Here is a 20,001-nt window from a genome sequence, read left to right as displayed (position 1 = left end):
CATCAGTTAAATTCAGTGCTCATTGAGGTCTTTAGCTATGAGCCCCTAAGTCTCTAGCCTTTCAGATCCTAGCATTAACCTCTTCTGCTCCTGTGTGCCCAGGAAGGGGCTGTGGTGCCCCCATCATGACATTGACTCCAGCTTCTAGAGGCTTTTGGCATAGTGTAGATTTCTCAAAGACCTGGATGTCTCCCAAGGAGGGGACCAAGTCTCCACTAGTACACAGGAAGCTGGCAAAAATTGTTCAAGGCTTTCCTTGAACAGTTACAGTTTTACGTGGGGGTCCAGAGATCCTTCCTAGAGAATGTCAATTGATGGCTTGTGGAGATAACCAGCAACAAAGCAAGGGGAGGTCCCTGAGGTCTGGTTCTGTCCTATCAAGGTCAGTGGGGGAAGGCTCAGGATGTCACTGAGTAGACAAATCTTACACCATGCAGAACCTGTGTGATTCTTTTTGTCACAGCAAAACATGAAACAAAGTCAGTGAATTTCGGAAATAAGCCAAAGAAATTGTGCTCACTGGAAACTGCACAGGAATTCCAAGGCAGGTGGACCACAGTGAAGCACAGGGGTGTTTCCCTGCAAAGAAATTGTCTTTTCTTCTAGTTTCTTTCTTGAGTGTACGTCTTGGTGGAGAGGAAAATAGAAAGGTTAGGACCCAGGAACTTTCCCTTTCAGAGAGAGACAATAAACCTAAGCCAGGAGTTAGCAGCTAGCAAGTGGGATTCCTGAGGTCCCAGTTACTATTGCTGCATAACAAACCAGCCCAAGACTCAATGGTATGAACCTTTTTATTATACACACGGATTCTGAAGGTCAGGAATTTAGACAGGGCACAGCAGAGATGGCTTGTGTCTGCTCCATGATGTTGAGGACACAGCTAGGAAGACTCAAATGGCTGAGGACGACTTGGTGCCTGGGGGCTGGAATCATCAGGAAGCAGCTGCACTCCTATGATGGAAGCCTGGGCTGGGGTGGCTTGAAGGCTTGGTCGGCTGGCCCTGTGACCGGAGCACCCGCACGCGGCTTCTCCGTGTAGCCTGGGCCTCCGCACAGCATGGCGCCTTCAGGACAGCTGGATTTCTTACATGGTGGCTGAGGACTCCAAAAGCAAGTGTCCTAGGGACAAGGCAGAAGCTGCACTGCCTTTCACCACCTAGCCTTGAATGTCACATGGTCTCACTTCCGCCACTTGCTACTGGTGGAAGTAGTCATAAGCCTGCCCAGATCCCCGGGGAAGGGCACAAAGACCCCATCTTTGATGGAAGGATGGTCAAAAAATTTCCAGCCATTTTTTAAAACCACACTTAGGATTGTCTCTAAACTCTCACCACCACTCAATACAAAGCCGTCACTAACCCCACTTGCCCAACTGCATGTCTCCAGAGAAAGGACAAACAGTTCCTCGGGAAGACCCCAAGAACATTTGGGCCAGCCCCAAGAAAATCCCCCAAAGTGGGGAGAAGAGCCTAAGAAGGCACCTAACACTGACTTTGCTGGGTATTGTTAATATCTTTTGTGGTCATTTGATCAACAAATACTTCCAGAGCATGTGCTTGGCTATGTTTCCACAGGGCACTGGCCAACTAGGGCAGCAGCTCCAAGAGCTTACATGCTTACAGCTCACCACCCACTTAGAAAAGGGGTGGGTGTAAGAAGTTCTACACAAGAGGGACAGCATCCAGGGCCACCAACAACAGGGCCCTCTATACAATGGATTCCTCCGTGCTTCCCAGAAACTTCTGGGTTTGCTCTGCTAATAATTTCACATATCACAGCCCCTGACAACAAGAGCTACCTCAGGACAACTGTTCCCTCAGACAGGTGACACCAAAACTAAGGACCCAATGAAAACAGGGTTGGCTCCTTCCACAGTATCATTCTGCACCCCTGGCCCCCACTCTCACTTCCTTGGCACCAGTCCTGGGACCTAGCTGGACTCAAAAGATACTCAGAGGAACTACAGAAACAAAAAAACAAAAACAAATTAACTAATTTAATAATCAAAAAAGTGACCTAAAGCAGCAGCCAAGAAATGTAGGGACCTGAGGGGGGCGGGAGAATGCCACATCATCTTTCATGGCCGGGGTCCAGACGGGCAGACAGTGGGAAGGGTGAGTAACAGGTTGGAGAAAAAGACACAGAGCAGTGAGTAGGAGAAACAGGTGACACAGCACCCTCACCCCCAAAACACCATGTGACCTCACAGGCAGCTGCCTCCTCCCTTGAAAGCTTTTGTTATGACAGCACCCGAGGGCGGACCCACTTCCCTGCCACCTCCCTGGGAGTAAGAATGAGCTTTGTCGGCTGAGTGAACAGCTCCTCTCTTGGTCGGGGGAGCACCTATCTTCTGCTGAGATCTTCTCCGCTCCGAGGCCGGGCTGATGCATGAGGGCCTTCCTCTCCGGCTGCCGAGGCTTACACAGTCCACTTCAAGCACCTGCAGGCATAGGAAGCCCAGCATGGGAGAGGGTCTGGGAAGCCGTGGGGCTTAGGAGGAAGAGGGTGCGGACCCGGAGGGTGTTCCCAGCTAACCTGGTCTCCTGGTGGGTGCCCAGACAGCGCACCGTGCAGTAGCGGGCACCACAGCTGACACAGGTGTACGGGGAGGGGAAGCCGCAGACAGCACAGAAGGGGCGCTGGGGCCGGGAGGGGGGTCCCGCACAGGCTGTCAGGTAGTTGGGGCCCTCAGCCACACTCAGGTTCTGCAGAGACAAGGGGACAGGCTCCATGAATCCCCCGCCCACCCAAGCAGCAAACACCTGTCATGTACAAGCATCTCTGTGGGCTCATCCCTTCCCTGTGGAATCCTCCCTGGCCCGCTCCTCTCTCACCTGCTCCTCCAGCAAGGCCTGGAAGTTTTTTCGGAAGCGAAGTTTAAAATGATCACCTCGAGTTTTCTTCTTTTTCTTTCCTAGAGGTCAAGAGCAATGAGTTACTTGGCATGTGCCAAGAAAGATACCATCTTTCTCTGCCCCATCATTCCCGATACTCTTGTGTTCATTCTGTGCCCACACTCACCTAGGCCCTAGGTCAGCCTCCGTCTACCATCCTTTTCCCTTCCCTCCACTTCTCCAATCCCTGCCTTCCTTTATCTCCACACTCCCTAAATCTAAGGCTTTACGTCAGAGCTGGAAAACATCTCAGGGTTAACCTGCTCCATCTTCTTCAGAGGAAACTAAGCACAGACAGGGGAGAGCAGCTGGCTCCAAGTCACAGGAGCCAGTCCCTGGCAGAGCCAGAGGAGTTCCTGGGTCATGGTTCCCCAGCCCGATGTCCTTTCACAACCCTCAGCTCGGCAGAGTCTCCCCTTCCTTCAGTCTTATCTCCCTGGCCCCACGCCTGCCTTCCTCTTCCACCCGCCTCACCGGTGTCTGCATCATCATCAAATTGAGGCAGTCTCTTGCCAAGCTGGGGGAGTCCTGCGTGGGGGTCATCCTGGAAGTTGTCATTCTCCAAGGCCTCAAGCTGCCTGTTGATGCGGCGCTGCCGGGCCGCCCTGTCCAGAACCCGCCGCTGTCCAGGGTCCTGGGAGCGAACTAGATGGGGCAGGAACAGAGGAGTTATGGGGGCACAGAGAAGAGAGAAGCTAGGGTGACCTTGGTTCTGGGCAGTGTGTGAACGTCTATGGGGTGTGGAGCCCCAGTTCTCTGATCTCAGCCTAGTCACCGAGCCCTTGGCTCTTGTATCTTCTACCAACACAGGAGTTCCCCCTTATCTGCGGTTTCACTTTCTGCAGTTTTAGTTACCTGCGATCTGAAAATATTAAATGGAAAATTCCAGAAATAAACAATTCATAAGTTTAAAATTGTGTGCTATTCTGAGTAGCATGATGAAATCAAGCACCAGTCTGCTCCATCCTGCCTGGGACGTGAATCGTCCCCTTGTCCAAAGGATCCAGGCTGTACACACGAGCCATCCATTAACCACTTAGTAACCACCTCAGTTATCAGATCAGCTGCTGCAGCATGCCAGTGCTTGTGTTCAAGTCGCCCTTATTTTACTGACCAACGGCCCCATAGTGCAAGGGTAATGATGCTGGCAATTCAGGTCTGTCAGAGAGAAGGTGTAAAATACGTGTTCATATAGGAAAAAACATAGTACGTATATGGTTCAGTACTATCCGCAATGTCAGCCTCCACTGGGGGTCTTGGAACTTATCTGCTGTCAATAAGGGAGGACTGCTATATATCAGCCCCTCTGGTTTGCTTCCTTCCCAGCTTACTAAGACCAAACCATTTCAGGCACTCATGCCTGTTCTCTATCCCTTTAGCCCCAGGTTTTCCTCCCAATTTCAGACCCAACTACACCCCAATCCCAGATCCAACCAATGAAATGCCTCCTAGAGACCACACCGCTGGCAGAAATCACACAACTATGCTGATGGAGACCACTGTACCCTCAGGGCTTTCAGGCTCCACTGGGACCTAATGCATTTGGCCTTCCTGCTCAGCAATCTCATTTCCTACCTCAAAGGAAACAGGCCTCTGACATGTACAGACGCTCATCTTTCAGCCCACCCTCAATCATAATTGCATGGGCACCCACCCTCCCCCCATTCAAAGTGGATGCAGCCCCTCACACCAAGACCCACTGCTAATTCCAACTCTTCACCTCCAAGATGAGTCCTCCCCTCCCTCTTGTATCTTCAATCTCTCCTCCTCAACTGGCACTTTCCTTTCAGTGGAAAAACCTGCCAAACGCTCTTGTGTCTACCCAACTTCACAGCTATTCTTTTTTTTTCCAAGTCAAGTTGTCCTTTCAATCTTAGTTCAGCTTCAAGTTGTTGTCCTTTCAGTCTTAGTTGTGGAGGGCGCAGCTCAGCTCCAGGTCCAGTTGCTGTTGCTAGTTGCAGGGGGCGCAGCCCACCATCCCTTGCAGGAGTTGAACCGGCAACCTTGTGGTTGAGAGACCACTGGCCCATGTGGGAATCGAAACGGCAACCTTCGGAGTTAGGAGCACAGAGCTCTAACCGCCTGAGCCACCGGGCCGGCCCCACAGCTATTCTTCTTTGGCAGAGTGGTCCATGTGATATTTCATTTCCTCATCTCTCGTCCATTCCTCAACCCCCAGCAAACCGACTACATTTGATGGGAACTACCCACAACAGTGACCTTCTCGGACCAAGTCCAGTGTGCATTTTACTTGAGTTCTCTACACTCTGTGTTGACTAGCTCCCTCACATTAAAAAGCCCCTTCACCTGCTTTCTTGACATGACTCCAGGTTTTACTTTCCCATATCTGGCTTCTGTCTCCCACCTTGCTTTCTCTCTCTGCCTCGAAGGAGATAGCTGTCCCTGTTCTTTCTTAGTCTATAAACTCTTCCTGAGATTTCTAATCCAAACACAGGGATCTCTCACCCACAAGCAAATGACTCCAACAGTGATTCTCTCAGTCCAGAACCTTCTCCTTCGCTCCAAAACTGACTATTCAACTGGCTGCAGGAAATTACCTGTTGATCCCATTAACACCGCAACTCAAAATTAAAAAATCTTCCCACCCGAAGGTGAGAGGTTTTGGGAACGTACAGAGGGATAGTGGATGGGGGAGGGGGTTCACACAGTGTGAGGGATATAAATGATAAATGTCTAAGTTTTGCTTTGTCTTGTGCACCTGAAACTAATTAAAAAAAAAAAAAAAAAATCTTCCCACCCAAGTCTGCTTCTCCTCCTGTAGACTTTCTTTAAGTGAATGGAACCATCTACATAGCTACCCAAACCACAAACCTAGGAGTTACTCTAAACCTCTCTCTTCATTACCATACCAGCTGTTGACCAGATCCTGATATTCTACCCCAAAACCTCTCTCAATTCATTAAACAAATATTTATTGACTGCCTGTAACCATAATAAAAACCTCAGCACCGGTAGCTAACACATGGGCATGTCCTATGAGCCAGGCACTATACTAAGCTCTTTGCATAAATGGAATCCTTTAACTCTTACAAATAACCCTGTGGGACAGGTATCATTATCATCCCAAGCTTACTGACATTCGCATAGCTATTAAGTGGCTGGGTCAGAATTCACACCCCAAACTGCCAGCATCACAAAACATGCTCTTGATCATTGCAATATACTGCCTCCCTTCCAAGTGCCAGGCGGTGCCCTAGGCTCTGGGAATACAACCAGGGCCTGCGGACTAGTGGGGAATACAAATAATCATACACACGAGCATGGTATGGCACAGTATATGCTAGTATAGGGAAGTGCAGAGTGCTGCAGAGCACATGACAGAAACACCTAGCCTGGCTTTGGGATAGTCAGAAAGATTTTCCAGAGGAATGTAAGTCCAGGTTGAGGCCTGACTGATGAATGGTTGGCAGAGAGGGGAGGGTGTCTCAGGCCTTGAAACCAGCCTGAGAGAAGGCCGGGATGGGAGGCTGTGGTGCCTTCAATAAATTAGAAGTTCTGTATGGCTAGTATATAAAGAATCTGGGGTCAGCCCGCTGGCTCAGGTGGTTGGAGCTCCGTGCTCCTAACTCCGAAGGCTGCCGGTTCAATTCCCACATGGGCCAGTGGGCTCTCAACCACAAGGTTGCCAGTTCAATTCCTCGAGTCCCGCAATGCATGGTGGGCTCCGCTCCCTGCAACTAAGCTTGAACACAGCACCTTGAGCTGAGCTGCCTCCCGAATGGCTCAGTTGGTGGGAGCGCATCCTCTCAACCACAAGGTTGCCGGTTTGACTCCTGCAAGGGATGGTGGGCTGCGCCCCCTGCAACTAGCAACAGCAACTCAACCTGGAGCTGAGCTGTGCCCTCCACAACTAAGACTGAAAGGACAACAACTTGAAGCTGAATGGCACCCTCTACAACTAAGATTGAAAGGACAACAACTTGATTTGGGAAGGAAAAAAAAAAAAGTCCTGGAAGTACACAGTGTTCTCCAATAAAGTCCTGTTCCCTTTCCCCAATAAAATCTTAAAAAGAAAAAGAAGACTCTGTGTGTGTGGGGGGGGGTGGTGGTGGTGGTGGATATGAAGTCAGGCAGACCATTAAGAGTCTATCTTTTAAGTACATAAAGGAACTTGGATTTGGGGATTTTATGGTGAGGGTGACAAAGATCCAGTGAGGGGTTTTAAGAAAGGAATGACACGGCTGGGTTTATTACAAGTCAATCTGGAGATGTTCCCACCCTCATCTCTTTTTATCTGGACTATTCAATACCTAACTGGCCTTCCAGCCTCTAGACCTGTGTTATACAATAAGGTAGCCACTAGTCATATGTGGTTATTTAAATTTCGATGTAAATGAATTAAGAGGAGATAAAATTTACAATTCGGTTCCTCAACTGCACGAGCCACATTCCAAGTCCTCAACAGCCACCTGTGGCCACATGGCTGCCATACTAACAGTGCTCATGAAGAACATTCTCATCATCGCAGAAAGTTCTACGGGACAGCGCTGCACTCGTCCCTCCAACCCATCCTCTGCACTGAAGCCAGAACTGCCTTTCTAAAAGATAAATTTGTTTCGGTCACTCCCCTGCCTTAAAAGCCCTTGATGGCTCTACACTGCCCTCAGAGTTCAAACGCTGCTGCAGTGTATATAATGCCTTTTAAGTGTGCCTTTCCCCAGCCCGCCAGTCTCCTTTACAATTCCTCCGCAAGTACCGAACTGTGAACTTGGCTTCCTAAGCGACTTGCTTTTTCTTGCTTTTCTGCCTTTGCACGTGCGGTTCCCGATACCTGGAATGAGTCCCTGCGCACCTGCACTGAGTGAAACCTAACTCGAGTCTCAAGACTCAATCCAAGCGTTCTCTTCACCTCCAAGCCTTCATGGTGCCCTCCTTCCCAGAGCAGGGTTGAGTACCACTCCTCCTTGTGCATCCCTCTGCCATAGTACGAATCACTCTGAAATGCAATGGTTGGTCTGCATGTCTGTCCCCCTCCAGAAATCCAGTTCTAGGGAGATAAAGATCTTTTTTCCTTTCTCTATCCCCAGCGCCCGGCTTGGAGGAGGCATCAATAAAATGTGAATGGTTTGGGAGACCGCCCCGACGCCAGGATCGGAGGGCCGGGGAAGGGATCTGACACTAATAACTGAGTGAGGAAATCCTAGGCGAGGTTCGGATTTGAGAGGACGAAGGGGGGCCAGCCCCCGGGGGTTCACATACCCGAAGTTTTCTTCTCCACCATTTCCACAACACAGCTGACGAAAGAGCCTATTACGCACGCGTACTACATCACCCGCTTTGATAAAGGCATCACTTCCGGCGGTGTGTGCTATTTTGCGCATGCGCAGAATAATTCCAATACTTAGATTCATTGCCTGATGTTCCCTTGGAGACCAGAAAGCTTTCCGCCATATTTTATATGGGCAAAAGTACTTCCGGCCTTAGTGTAGCTGTGTATTTGTGGGACCCCTGAAATGGGTCCTTTTAAAGAGGTAAATGCCAGTGGTCTTTCGAGAAACGTCATTTTCCTTTGGTCCTTCTTTTGATGCCACCATCACAAAGGCAGCCCCTGGAGCTTCTCTCTGGGGCAGTCGAGATGATGGGCCAGACTTCCCACAGAAAGTGGGCGGGCTTGAGTGGGCAATCCGGTGACCCTTCGCCGAAACTTCAACCCCTAGCTCCCCCGGGGCCTCAGACGCCTTGGCCTTCTTCCTCCCTGACACCCGGTCCTCCATTTGTACCCGCTCCGCGTGCCCCCACCGCCTCGCTCTCCAGTCTTCCGCCCCGCCGCCCCGGCACGGCTGAGGCAAGGGCCCGCCTCCGCGGCGTCCTGTCGGACCCGCAAGGGGTCACTTCCCCTCTCCCGGTTTCAATTTCCTCGTGTGTCAGGCGGGCGGTGGGCCGAACTGGCTCTGACCAAAGTCCTCTGCCGGCGATCGCCAGCCCGAGCTCCCGCCCCTCTCCCGCCTCCAGTCCCGGCGCCCCCTCTGCTCGCTCCGCACAGCCTGCGCGCCGGCGCCTGGAGACAATCCTCGCCTTGTCTGGGACGCCGGCATCTAGAGTTTTCTGTAACCTCCGGCTACGCCTTTTTTCCAGGGCGGAGCCCCAACCCTGCTCCTCCTCGCAGTGGGCCGCATAGCAGCCCCGGTCCCCTTTCCAAAGCCCCGCTCGGTAGCTGGGATCCAGGCGCGCAGCCGGAGCGGTGCGGGCCTGTGCGCTGTGTCGGCCCGCATCCAGCCATGGCCTCCTGGGGCCCTGGACTCCGGCTCCTGCTGTTACTGCTGCTACTGCTGCTGCCGCCGCCTCCTGCGGATTCGGCCTCCGATCGTCCCCGGGGCGGCAACCCTGTCAACCCAGGTGAGACCCCCGGGAGGGCCAAGTGGGCTCCGGGATGACGTGTATGCCGTCCGGGGCTTTGAGGGGGCAGCCGGCCTCTCCGACGCTCAGCGCGCTCCTAGGGTCTGAACCGCTAACTCCGCACTCTGAACTAAGGTATCCAGCCTCTCCATGCGAACTGAACCCAAATTCCTGGGTGTCAATTCCATCCTGCTGTCACTGGGGTCGAAGTTTCTCTCGGGGAAGAGTGTAAGAGGGAATTGGAAAAAGGAAGTAAGGGACAGCGGCAGAGTTTGCGGGAGGGGAAGGGGGCCTACGTGAGTGGAGCGCGTAGGGCACTGAGCTGGGTGAGTGGGTCCCGAATGCCAATTCCCGACTGGTGACAGAGAAGCTTCTGGTGATCACGGTGGCCACAGCCGAGACCGAGGGATACCGGCGTTTCCTGCGCTCGGCGGAGTTCTTCAATTACACAGTGCGGGTGAGGAGAGGAATGCCCTCCAGGCCGCTCGGAGGGGGCGTTTCCAGCTGGAGGAGTGGGCTGAGGGCTGGATTCCTGGGGCCCCACGGTGAGCCTGGCCAGCCGAATTCCCTCCCTGGCATGGCGGATCTCCCCCACAGACCCTGGGCCTGGGAGAGGAGTGGCGAGGGGGTGATGTGGCCCGAACAGTTGGTGGAGGACAGAAGGTCAGGTGGCTAAAGAAGGAAATGGAGAAATATGCAGACCAGGAGGATATGGTCATCATGTTTGTGGACAGGTAAAGGGGAGAAAGCCGAGAGGCGAGCAGGAGGAGGATGTGAGGATACTGAGATTCCTAATAGTTGTCCTGTTCGTCCTCCCCTTCCTTGCCAGCTATGATGTGATTCTGGCCGGCAGCCCCGCAGAGCTGCTGAAGAAGTTCATCCAGAGTGGCAGCCGCCTGCTGTTCTCTGCAGAGGGCTTCTGCTGGCCGGAGTGGGGGCTGGCAGAGCAGTACCCTGAGGTGGGCACGGGGAAGCGCTTCCTCAACTCTGGTGGTGAGTGGCAGAGGGCCCGAGGCAGAGAGGCCAAGAGTGGTGGGGGATGGAGTATTCCAGGTGCCTGGGGGCCAGAGAGGGAGTGGGGACAGGGCCGTGGGACCCAGGGAGTCTTGGAGTCAGCACCTCCCTCCCCCCACAGGATTCATCGGCTTTGCCCCCACCATCCACCAAATCGTCCGCCAGTGGAAGTACAAGGATGACGATGATGACCAGCTGTTCTACACTCGACTCTACCTGGACCCAGGACTAAGGGTGAGGGGCCGTCTAAAGCTCAGTGGGGGTGGCAGACCTCAGGCTGAATGGGAGAGAGGGGGTAAAGGGGCTTGGGGGAAGATGTAAAGAGAAAAGAGTGAGAGATGATGTCCCACTGCCTCTTGAATTAACTGCCGCCTCTCATCCCATCCAGGAGAAACTCAGCCTTAATCTGGATCATAAATCCAGGATCTTTCAGAACCTCAACGGGGCTTTAGGTGAGAAGGCAATCAGAAGGGGTAATGAAAGAGGCTGCTGCGGTCCTGAATTAAGGAGGGGCTCCTGGTGGGACTGGGGTGGTCTTCAGCTCACCTTTATCTCAACTTCGTCAAATATCTGAATGACTGATAGATAAAATTGCACTGTGTAGTGGCAGTAATACCCAACATCTGTGGAACGTACTGTGTGCCACAGCCCTGGGCCAGGGGCTTTACTTCAGTAATTTCACTTAACACGGCAATCCTACAGAGAGGGTTGTCTATGGTTATCCACCTGTTACAGATGAGGAAATTGCCTCTCTGAGGGGCTGGTGACTTGCCCAGGTCACATAGATAGTAAGTAGAGGAGGTCCCCAGGTGGCAGCAGAGAGCCTGGATTCCCCCATATTTAGAAGCACCTGCTTTCAAGAGAAAGGGAGTTTAAAGCTGGCTTTCTTCCCCAGATGAGGTGGTTTTAAAGTTTGATCGGAATCGTGTGCGTATCCGGAATGTGGCCTATGACACGCTTCCTGTGGTGGTCCATGGGAACGGTCCCACTAAGGTGCCCAATGGCTCATCCCCTCAGCCCCTTGCCCCTATCCCAGGCCTGGCCCCACAGTCCCTGCCCTACCCCGTCCTGACCCCAGCTCCCAGCCCTCGCTCCAGCCCTCTGAGCAGTGGTCCTCCTAGCCCCCGCAGCAGAGGTGCTAGGAGAGGTCCTAAGTGTCCCCTACTTTCCCTCCCGCCCTGTCCCTGTCTGTCTACCTGACCTCCCTGACCTCCAGCCGTGGACTCCTCTGCCTCAGCCTCTCCCCGTCTCTCCTAACAGCTCCAGCTGAATTACCTGGGAAACTATGTTCCCAATGGCTGGACTCCTGAGGGAGGCTGTGGGTTCTGCGACCGGGACCGGAGGACACTCCCGGGGGGGCAGGTGAGGAGGGGTGCCAGGGTGGGGCGGGAGAACACACTGAAGCAAGAGGTACAGGGAGAGCATGCTAGGCAGCAGTGGAAGGCAAAGCTCCTGGGGACCCCCAAACTTAGCAGGCTTATAGAGGACAGACCAGATGGGGGCCCCAGGCTTTCCTCCGAGCCCTGTCATGCATCTTCCAGCCTCCCCCCCGGGTGCTTCTGGCCGTGTTTGTGGAACAACCTACTCCGTTCCTGCCTCGCTTCCTGCAGCGGTTGATGCTCCTGGACTATCCCCCCGACAGGATCACCCTTTTCGTGCATAACAATGTAAGATACCCTGGCAGCCTCTCCCTGTGGACCCTCCCAAGGGTCCTGCTTCCTACACCCTGTCCACTCCCCCATCTTTCCCCTCCCATTCCTCAGGTACCATCTTTTCTGCCCTCTCAGCACTCCCCCATTTCCCCCCATCTGTAGGAGGTGTACCATGAGCCCCACATTGCAGACTCCTGGGCCCAGCTCCAGGACCACTTCTTAACTGTGAAGCTGGTGGGGCCAGAGGAGGCCCTGACCCCAGGCGAGGCCAGGGACATGGCCATGTGAGTGAGCCATGGGCGGGAAGGACCGGTGGGGGTGAAGGTAGTGGGAGGTGGTGGGGTGCCTCCACTGCACCACCTTTCCCTCTCCATCCACCATCCAGCTTCCCCATGGCCTCACAATGCTGCCGCCACTTGTGCTGGTCCTCCCCGCCTGTCTTGCATGGACTACAGAACTTGGGGTCCTGGAGTGAGGGAAAGTTCCACCCACTCTGCAGTCCCCTCCTCCCCCCACCTGCTCCAGTTTCAACTCCTCCATCTGTGGGTCTGTCACCTCTAGGGACAGTTGTCGTCAGGACCCTGAGTGTGAATTCTACTTCAGCCTGGACGCCGATGCCGTCCTCACCAACCCCCAGGCTCTGCGCATCCTCATTGAAGAGAACAGGTCATTTGCCTGGCTCAGCCAGAGGGCCCCAAAGTAGTCCCCCACGAGCCCCAGGCTCCTTCCCTGGGAATCAGGCTTGCCTTTGTGCAATCCTCACCTCCACCTGTTCACAGGAAAGTCATAGCTCCCATGCTGTCCCGCCATGGGAAGCTGTGGTCCAATTTCTGGGGAGCCCTGAGCCCCGACGAGTACTACGCCCGCTCCGAGGACTACGTGGAGCTGGTGCAGCGGAAGCGAGTGTGAGTCCTGCGGGGCTGCAGCCCTCCTGCTCCTCCCACATGGGCCTGAACGACACCTGCCCCCTCAGCCAAGGCCCCAGTTTCAGGGTTCTGATGTGTCTGTGGGGTAGGGACTGACTGGAGCTGGACATGAGAGGGTTATGACCGGCAGTGCTTATTTGGGGACGTGAGAGGGCTTCCTGGCTCAGAGTGGGGTGCCCTGAGGGAGGGGGCTCCTGGGATGAACTGGGCAGAATTGTGGGGGCCACCCACCTAGCTGACCCTAGTGTGGATACCTCTAGGGGCGTGTGGAATGTACCCTACATTTCCCAGGCATATGTGATCCGGGGGGAGACCCTGAGGACAGAGCTGCCACAGAGGGAGGTGTTCTCAGGCAGCGACACTGACCCAGACATGGCCTTCTGTAAGAGCCTGCGGGACAAGGTGAGCGGGGCAGTCAGGCCCAAGGCAGGGGTGTAGGAGGCAGCCACCTCGGGTGTCCTTCTCACATCCTCCCCCCACTCCAGGGCATCTTCCTTCACCTCAGCAATCAGCATGAATTTGGCCGTCTCCTGGCCACTTCCCGGTATGACACAGACCACCTGCACCCAGACCTCTGGCAGATCTTCGACAACCCCCTGGTAAATGGGGGACCCCTTGCTCAGAGAGTGCAAGTGCCCTTCACTATAGGATGAACACACCCTGCCAGGGAGGGGGCGGTCCAGGGCATGGGGCTTCCTGGATTGGACCAAATGAAGTGAAGAGGACACACATCCAAGTACTCCCCTCCGCCCCCCTTCACCCCCCAGGACTGGAAGGAACAGTACATTCACGAGAACTACAGCCGGGCCCTTGAAGGGGAGGGACTCGTGGAACAGGTGAGCCCCACTCAAGACCCCTGACCACCCTGATGGCCACCGCCCCTTGGGTCCACCGCCTGGATTAGTGGTTTCCAAACTGACTTCCGCTAGGTACCTTAGGGTTTTCTGCTCAGGCAACATGAAGGCAAACCGACATTTTTGTAAAGGAGTTTGAAAACCACTCTCAGCACCTGGGGTTCCAGGACCTTCCCGCCATGTGTGTTGTTCTCAGCCACTGTTTCTGGCCCAGCCTCTCCTGGCCCAGCCCTTGCCATGGCCCATCCCATGCTCAGAGCCCCATTCCCCCAGCTTCTCCCATCTCCTGGCTTCCCTTTCTCTCCCTGCTTTTTCTCGCCTCTGTTGGCGATGGGTCCCTGAGTGTCACCCAGCCCTGTTGTTCTTCCCCCGACCTGTCCTCAGCCGTGCCCAGATGTGTACTGGTTCCCTCTGCTGTCGGACCAAATGTGTGATGAGCTGGTGGAGGAAATGGAGCACTACGGCCAGTGGTCAGGAGGCCGGCATGAGGTGACCGGGGCTGGGACAGAAAGAAGGGAGGTGCTGGGTCTGATGGAGGGAAACTGCTGTCAGGAGAGTAGGAACAGAGAAGAGTCCCCAAAGGGGAGGGGGCCCACTGGGGGTACCACTGCATTCATTTATTTATTCATTCATTCAAGAAATCCTTACTGGGCAGGTGCTAAATGCCAGGCACCACTGACCTAGGTGGTGCAGGAACACTGATGGGTTGTGCAGGACGAGCTCTGCCCTCTCACCTGTGACTCAGTGGCGGCAGCAGCAGCCCAGGTGTTGTGGGAGCCACAGGAAGGACCTTTAGCCCAGATGTAGGGGGATTAAGGGACTTCACAGAAGAGATGACATCCTAGCTGAGAGTTAAAGGGCCAGTGGGAGTGAGTCAAGTTAAGAAGTGGTTGAGACTCTTGCAGATGAAGGGACACTGGCTTAAGGCCTGCGAGCAAGAGGAGGGGGGGCTGGCACTGCCCTGTCAGGGCTCACTGCCCACTGCCCACAGGACTCAAGGCTGGCTGGCGGCTACGAGAACGTGCCTACCGTGGATATCCACATGAAGCAGGTGGGCTATGAGGACCAATGGCTGCAGCTGCTGAGGACGTACGTGGGGCCCATGACGGAGAGCCTGTTCCCAGGCTACCACACCAAGGTGGGCCACTGCTCCTGCCACCCTGCCCCTTCTACCTTCCCCCACCCCAGTTCCAGCTGGAAGTCCCCATGCAGCACCCTCTCAGCTCCTATAGCATTTGGGGCCCCATGGAAAAAAGATACTACAGGAGGGCAGCCTGGGGGGGGGGGCCTGCTTGACTCCTGCAGCCACTCCCCCTCCCTGGATATGGGCTGTCACCTCCTTAGAAGGCCTCCTGCCTGAGAGCCACCCCTCCAGCCTCTTTTCTCGTGTCCGGTAGACCCGGGCGGTGATGAACTTTGTGGTCCGCTACCGGCCGGATGAACAGCCTTCTCTGCGGCCGCATCATGACTCATCCACCTTCACTCTCAACGTTGCCCTCAACCACAAGGGCCTGGATTATGAGGTGAGCTCCTAGCGCCCTCCCACTTCAGGGTGCCACCAGGGCCCCTACACACACACACACACACACACACACACACGCACACGCACGCACTTCCCCTGGACCCTGTATCCTTCCCGCTTACAGCCCTGCACATGGCCCTCAGTCGCCTCCCCTGCCCCCAGCCTGCCCTCTGCACGTTTCCCAGTTATTTTGCCGATATACTCTCTGGGTTCCCTTCCAGGCTGGCTGCTGATGTCCCAAACCCTCTGTGTCCCCTCCCCCCTTATCCCTCTGGTCTGCCTCTCATGCCCTTGTATCTGCCTGTCCCCAAACTCCATGTGGCTCACTCTCCCCTTCTACCCCCTTTTTACCTTCCCAGGGAGGTGGCTGCCGTTTCCTACGCTATGATTGTGTGGTGTCAGCCCCACGGAAGGGGTGGGCGCTCCTGCATCCTGGCCGACTCACGCACTACCACGAGGGGCTGCCCACCACGAGGGGCACTCGCTACATAATGGTGTCCTTTGTTGACCCGTGATTCTCAACCACTCTACTAAACCTCTCCTGCCATCGTGCCTTCTTGTGACCCCCTCCTTGGAGGGGGGGGGTCTGTCTGGCTCCTCGCTTCCTGAGTGTACCTTCGGTGTGTCTGGGACTGAATGTGTTGCCTCGTTGCCCCGCCACCCACACACACAGCCCTCTCAGGAAGCTCCGGGAGTCGCCTTGTCCCTCTCCTCAGCTCCCAGGGGTTCACGAGAAGAGGCCTTCTGGGGGTTCCTCATGTGATAACTTATTGTTTCTCAGCCTCCCTCCCAATAAAGGAGGATTTATAAGTCTTGAGTCCATTTATCATCTTTCATCTACCTATTGACCCTGTATCCCTCTTGCCACCCAGAGTAGAGGGAGACCCAGAGTTATTCCAAAGGAAAAGAACAGAGAAGAAGAAAAGGCAGAAGCAGAATGTGAGAACTGTGTGGGAGCCTGGAAGTTTCCCTGGATCCCATTTCTCACTGCCCTTTATTGCCTAAACTGGGGAAGTGCCTGTGAAGGGCCAAACCAAGAAGACTTCCTTGTCAGGTTCAGATGAAAGCCGGCCCCCTCACTCTTCTCCCTGATTCTCTCATCACTTGATGGCATCTTTTCCTTTATAGGAAGGATGACATAGTCCTGAACTGGGCTCCAGGGACAGTGCTCAGGGAAGGAAGGCTCCCTGAAGGCATGTCTCCCTGAAGGCATGTGTCCTATGAGGGAAGGCAGGGAGGGGCCTTGCTGCGCGTCCCGGGATCTAAGCTTTTAGTTAGGCCGCGTCAGGAAAGGGGAAGCTCTGGTGGGCCATTCCAAGAAAGCTTCCTGGAAAAGAAATGTGAAGTGGCCTTGGAAAAGAGGAGAGACCTCCTGAGAGCAGGTCTTGCTTCTAGCTTCTAGAGGGTCATCAAGCCCTTGCGGAGACCCCCTTGAGGAGCCCTGAGGACACCCTTTCAGCTTGGTCTTTCCCAGCCTTGCACCAGCCTACCTTCCTGAATTTAGCTCCCAAGTGTTTCCTTGTAGAAGCCTTTTAAAAACCAAAGGACTGTTCACCTGTCCCAGGACACTTCCTGCCTCAGTCACCTCACTTGCCATCCACATCTTATTCCTGCCTCCTGCCCAGACTGCCAGGAAAACTTCCCCTATGAAACCTGGGGGCTAGGGCCGGTCACTTGAGCGGGTAGGTCACATTACAATGTGTACTGACAATCTCTCTGGCCAGACTTTTAAGTCCATCTCACCCTGGTCCCCACCACCTTCATCACATGCCCTGTGGACGGAAGTGGGCTGAGCAGAAGAAAATACCTCCTCATAAGGTGCCTGGATAAGGAAGCCTGCATGAGTGGGACAGAAAGGGTGTGCCAGCCTGAGGGATAGGTCCTGGGCATTGGAAGCTGGCTTATCCTGTCTCCTACAGTTGGTCCTTCCATCTACAAACCATCTCTCCTCTGTCAGGCACCAGTGAACATATTATCTGACTTCTTGTTGCTTACAGCTTAGGGGAGACCTTACTCACAAAAATCACCATGATGGAGGGAAAGTATTTTATGCTAGGACAGCATGTGATAGAGGCACCTGATGGGATGTGTCAGACTTTCCTAAAGAGGTGACATTCCCTGACCTGGAGAAGGTACCAGCTCCCACAGGCCTCTGGTCCCTGTTGGGGAGGGCAAGGTTGACAGTGAGAACTGGCTCCAGCCCACTTGGAGGGTGTGCCCACAGCACAGTGGGCCCTCTCTTGGGCTCACAGATCCTTAGCTTTTCCCAGAAAGCCCTTCCCGCTGGAGCAGCTCCCCACAGAGTCCTAGGTTGTTGCTTAGGGGCCAGGCCTGGTGACTAAGGGGTTTTCAAGTTGTTCTCACTCATGGCGGGAGCCCTGCCATTCATGGCACACACCACTTTCCCAGACCTGCTGGCTGGCTCCTCACAGAGGTGGGAGGTCCTGACCTCCACAAAGTCCAAACACCTTCCTCACCCCCAGGCTCCTGGCCACACCCCTGCTGATTTCCCTGAGCTCAGGCAGTGGTTAACTCTTCCTTGCTGGGGCTCATCAGAGTCTAGTATGTAAATCAGCAAAGGGGACAGAAACAGGGTGGAACCAGGGACCAGGGGTCAGGGCCAGTGGGTTGGGCCAAAAAAGGGTGTGCTTAAGAGCCCATGGTGGCCTCTGTGCGACTCCCCTCTAGAAAATGCAGGCCTCTTCCAGCCGCCTCCACCGGTGTCTCCAAGTGTTCGCTGTCCTGCAATGGGTCTTCTCCTTCTTGGGGCTGGGTGAGTCCCTAAAGCCCTGGACCTGACCCCACACACACACACACCTGGGGCTCTGTTTCCGGTTATCACCAGGGACGGAGGTGGGCCAAGGATCTCCCAGGTCCTTTAAGGAGTGAGAAGGAATTAGGTGGGACAGGGAAGGGAGGCAAGGGGGAGATCTGAAACTTAAATGCCTGGTTCCTGAGACACCACTCCCCACCCCCACCCCCATCCTCCAGCCCAGGTGTGCCTGGCCGCTCTGCTCCTTGCATCCTTAAGCCGAGCCTGGATCCTAGTGGTCCTCTACCTGGTCTGGCTCTATGGAGATAGGGACACGCCGCAAGCAGGAGGCCGCCGATTAGACTGGGTCCGCAACTGGGCCATCTGGAGACATTTCCGGGACTACTTCCCCATGTCGGTGAGGGCCCCCTGGAACAATGTGCTGGGATGGGGGCCGGGATTCAAAATAGATTCTTCCTGCCCTCATCCCCCAAAGTCCAATTCACCGTGTGCACCCTCTGCCCTCCAGCTGATTAAAACCGCAGAGTTGGATCCTTCCCACAACTATCTCTTTGGCTTCCACCCTCACGGCGTCCTGGTCACCGGGGCCTTTGGCAGCTTCTGCACAGAGGCCACGGGCTTCTCCCGCCTCTTCCCGGGCCTCAGGCCGCACTTGCTCATGCTGCCCTGTTGGTTTTACCTCCCTCTCTTCCGGGACTACATTATGTGCGCTGGTGAGGAGAGGGGGGAGCCCAGCCTCAGGACCCCCAGTCCCCGCTGTCACCTCTAACCTGTCTTCCTCCCGTCTGAGGGCTCCTGGTACCAGCTCTACCTTCCCCGCGCCCTCTTCCCTCTCCTCTCTTCCCGAAGGGCCAGGAGTCAGGTCCCCCAGTCTCTGCCTTCCCCCCAGGTTTGGTGTCCTCTAACAAGGCCAGCGTCGCCTATCTGTTGTCCCGACCTGGGGGCGGCCAGGTGGCTGTCCTGGCCGTGGGAGGGCCCCTAGAGGCGCTGGAGGCAAAGCCCGGAGCGCTGAGCTTGCGGATCCGAAATCAGAAAGGATTTGTAAAGTTGGCGCTGGAACACGGGTGAGGAAGCTGTCGGTGGCCGGAGTCCCCCGGACTGCCCTACGCAGGAAAAGCTCAGCGCGGCCCGGGCCGGTAATCAGGCGTGCCTCTGCTCCCCCAGGGCCTCCCTGGTGCCTGTCTTCTCTTTCGGGGAGAACGATCTCTTCCAGCAGTTCCCGAACCCGCCGGGCTCCTGGGTGCGAAGGGTACAGGAAACGCTGCAGCCCTTGCTGACAGTGGCCCTGCCGCTGTTCCACGGCCGGCTGGGCCTCCTTCTGCCCTTCCGCAAGCCCATCCACACCGTCGGTGAGCCCCGGCCCGCCCCACCCCACCGCCTGCCCACTGCCCCGGAGCTCAGGGTCCTGCCTGCTCCCGGCGCTGGGCAGTGAAGGTCGCTGGTCGGAGCCTGAAATTCTGGCTGCCGGCCGCATGCGGCCTCGCCACCCCCCCCCCCCCGCCCCCAGGCTGGCCTTTGACAACTGCCCAGGCCCTGACCCCTGCCCTCGACCATCGCGGCGGGCGGGAGGGAAGGGGACGGGGAGTCGGGGAGATCCCAGCCTCCCGTTCGGTCCACAGTCGGGGCCCCGATCCCAGTGCGGCGGAGCCCGCGGCCCAGCCGGGCGGAGGTGGACGCGCTGCACGCGCTGTACGTGGAGAGGCTCACGCAGCTGTTCGAAGAGCACAAGGCGCGCTACGGAGTTCCTGCCGACAGGCACCTCGTCCTCACCTAGACGCGCCGCTGTCTCTAAGTCCGTCCCCTGACCTCGCAGTGACTGCGGAAGGGGGAGTGGGATTAAAGACTAGAACAGACCTGCGGCGTTTGTGTGTTTGTGCACGGCGGGGGGAGGTCCACGCGCGGAGCAGCCCACCCCAAACCCCAGCCCCTGCCCCTGGCCGGAGGCTCCAAGTGGCCTTGACACTCCCTGAGACCAGCAAACAGAGTCGGAGGCCTGCTGGTCGCACTGG

General features: G+C 55.6%; 3 protein-coding genes across 3 annotated transcripts; 2 read left to right on the top strand and 1 right to left on the bottom strand.

Annotated features, from left to right (window-relative positions):
- Positions 1-773: 773 nt before the first annotated feature.
- On the bottom strand, positions 774-8,750 carry ZNHIT1 (zinc finger HIT-type containing 1). The gene is made up of 5 exons (XM_019752779.3): positions 8,115-8,750; positions 3,369-3,539; positions 2,835-2,914; positions 2,536-2,705; positions 774-2,440 (listed from the first exon to the last, which is right to left on the bottom strand). The coding sequence occupies exons 1-5, from the start codon at positions 8,134-8,136 to the stop codon at positions 2,419-2,421; spliced, it is 465 nt and encodes a 154-aa protein (XP_019608338.1). The 5' UTR covers positions 8,137-8,750; the 3' UTR covers positions 774-2,418.
- Positions 8,751-8,780: 30 nt separating this feature from the next.
- PLOD3 (procollagen-lysine,2-oxoglutarate 5-dioxygenase 3) lies at positions 8,781-16,036 on the top strand. The gene is made up of 19 exons (XM_019752778.3): positions 8,781-9,251; positions 9,617-9,708; positions 9,849-9,985; positions 10,081-10,244; positions 10,387-10,499; positions 10,654-10,717; positions 11,161-11,258; positions 11,526-11,627; positions 11,807-11,932; positions 12,080-12,201; positions 12,479-12,583; positions 12,697-12,822; positions 13,104-13,245; positions 13,329-13,442; positions 13,611-13,679; positions 14,082-14,186; positions 14,689-14,835; positions 15,095-15,220; positions 15,579-16,036. Exons 1-19 carry the CDS (start codon positions 9,134-9,136, stop codon positions 15,732-15,734), a joined length of 2,226 nt encoding a protein of 741 aa, XP_019608337.2. The 5' UTR covers positions 8,781-9,133; the 3' UTR covers positions 15,735-16,036.
- Positions 16,037-17,833: 1,797 nt separating this feature from the next.
- LOC141570647 (2-acylglycerol O-acyltransferase 2-B-like) lies at positions 17,834-19,845 on the top strand. The gene is made up of 6 exons (XM_074328369.2): positions 17,834-17,992; positions 18,211-18,389; positions 18,501-18,705; positions 18,882-19,056; positions 19,157-19,341; positions 19,612-19,845. The coding sequence occupies exons 1-6, from the start codon at positions 17,911-17,913 to the stop codon at positions 19,764-19,766; spliced, it is 981 nt and encodes a 326-aa protein (XP_074184470.1). The 5' UTR covers positions 17,834-17,910; the 3' UTR covers positions 19,767-19,845.
- Positions 19,846-20,001: the final 156 nt, after the last annotated feature.

This window comes from Rhinolophus sinicus, chromosome 3 (assembly GCF_057876585.1).
Source record: "Rhinolophus sinicus isolate RSI-liver-muscle chromosome 3, RSI-T2T, whole genome shotgun sequence".
NCBI classification, from domain to species: Eukaryota; Metazoa; Chordata; class Mammalia; order Chiroptera; family Rhinolophidae; genus Rhinolophus; species Rhinolophus sinicus.
The sequence above is the reverse complement of the archived record's forward strand: the minus strand, read 5'-3'. Positions and strand labels throughout refer to the sequence as shown.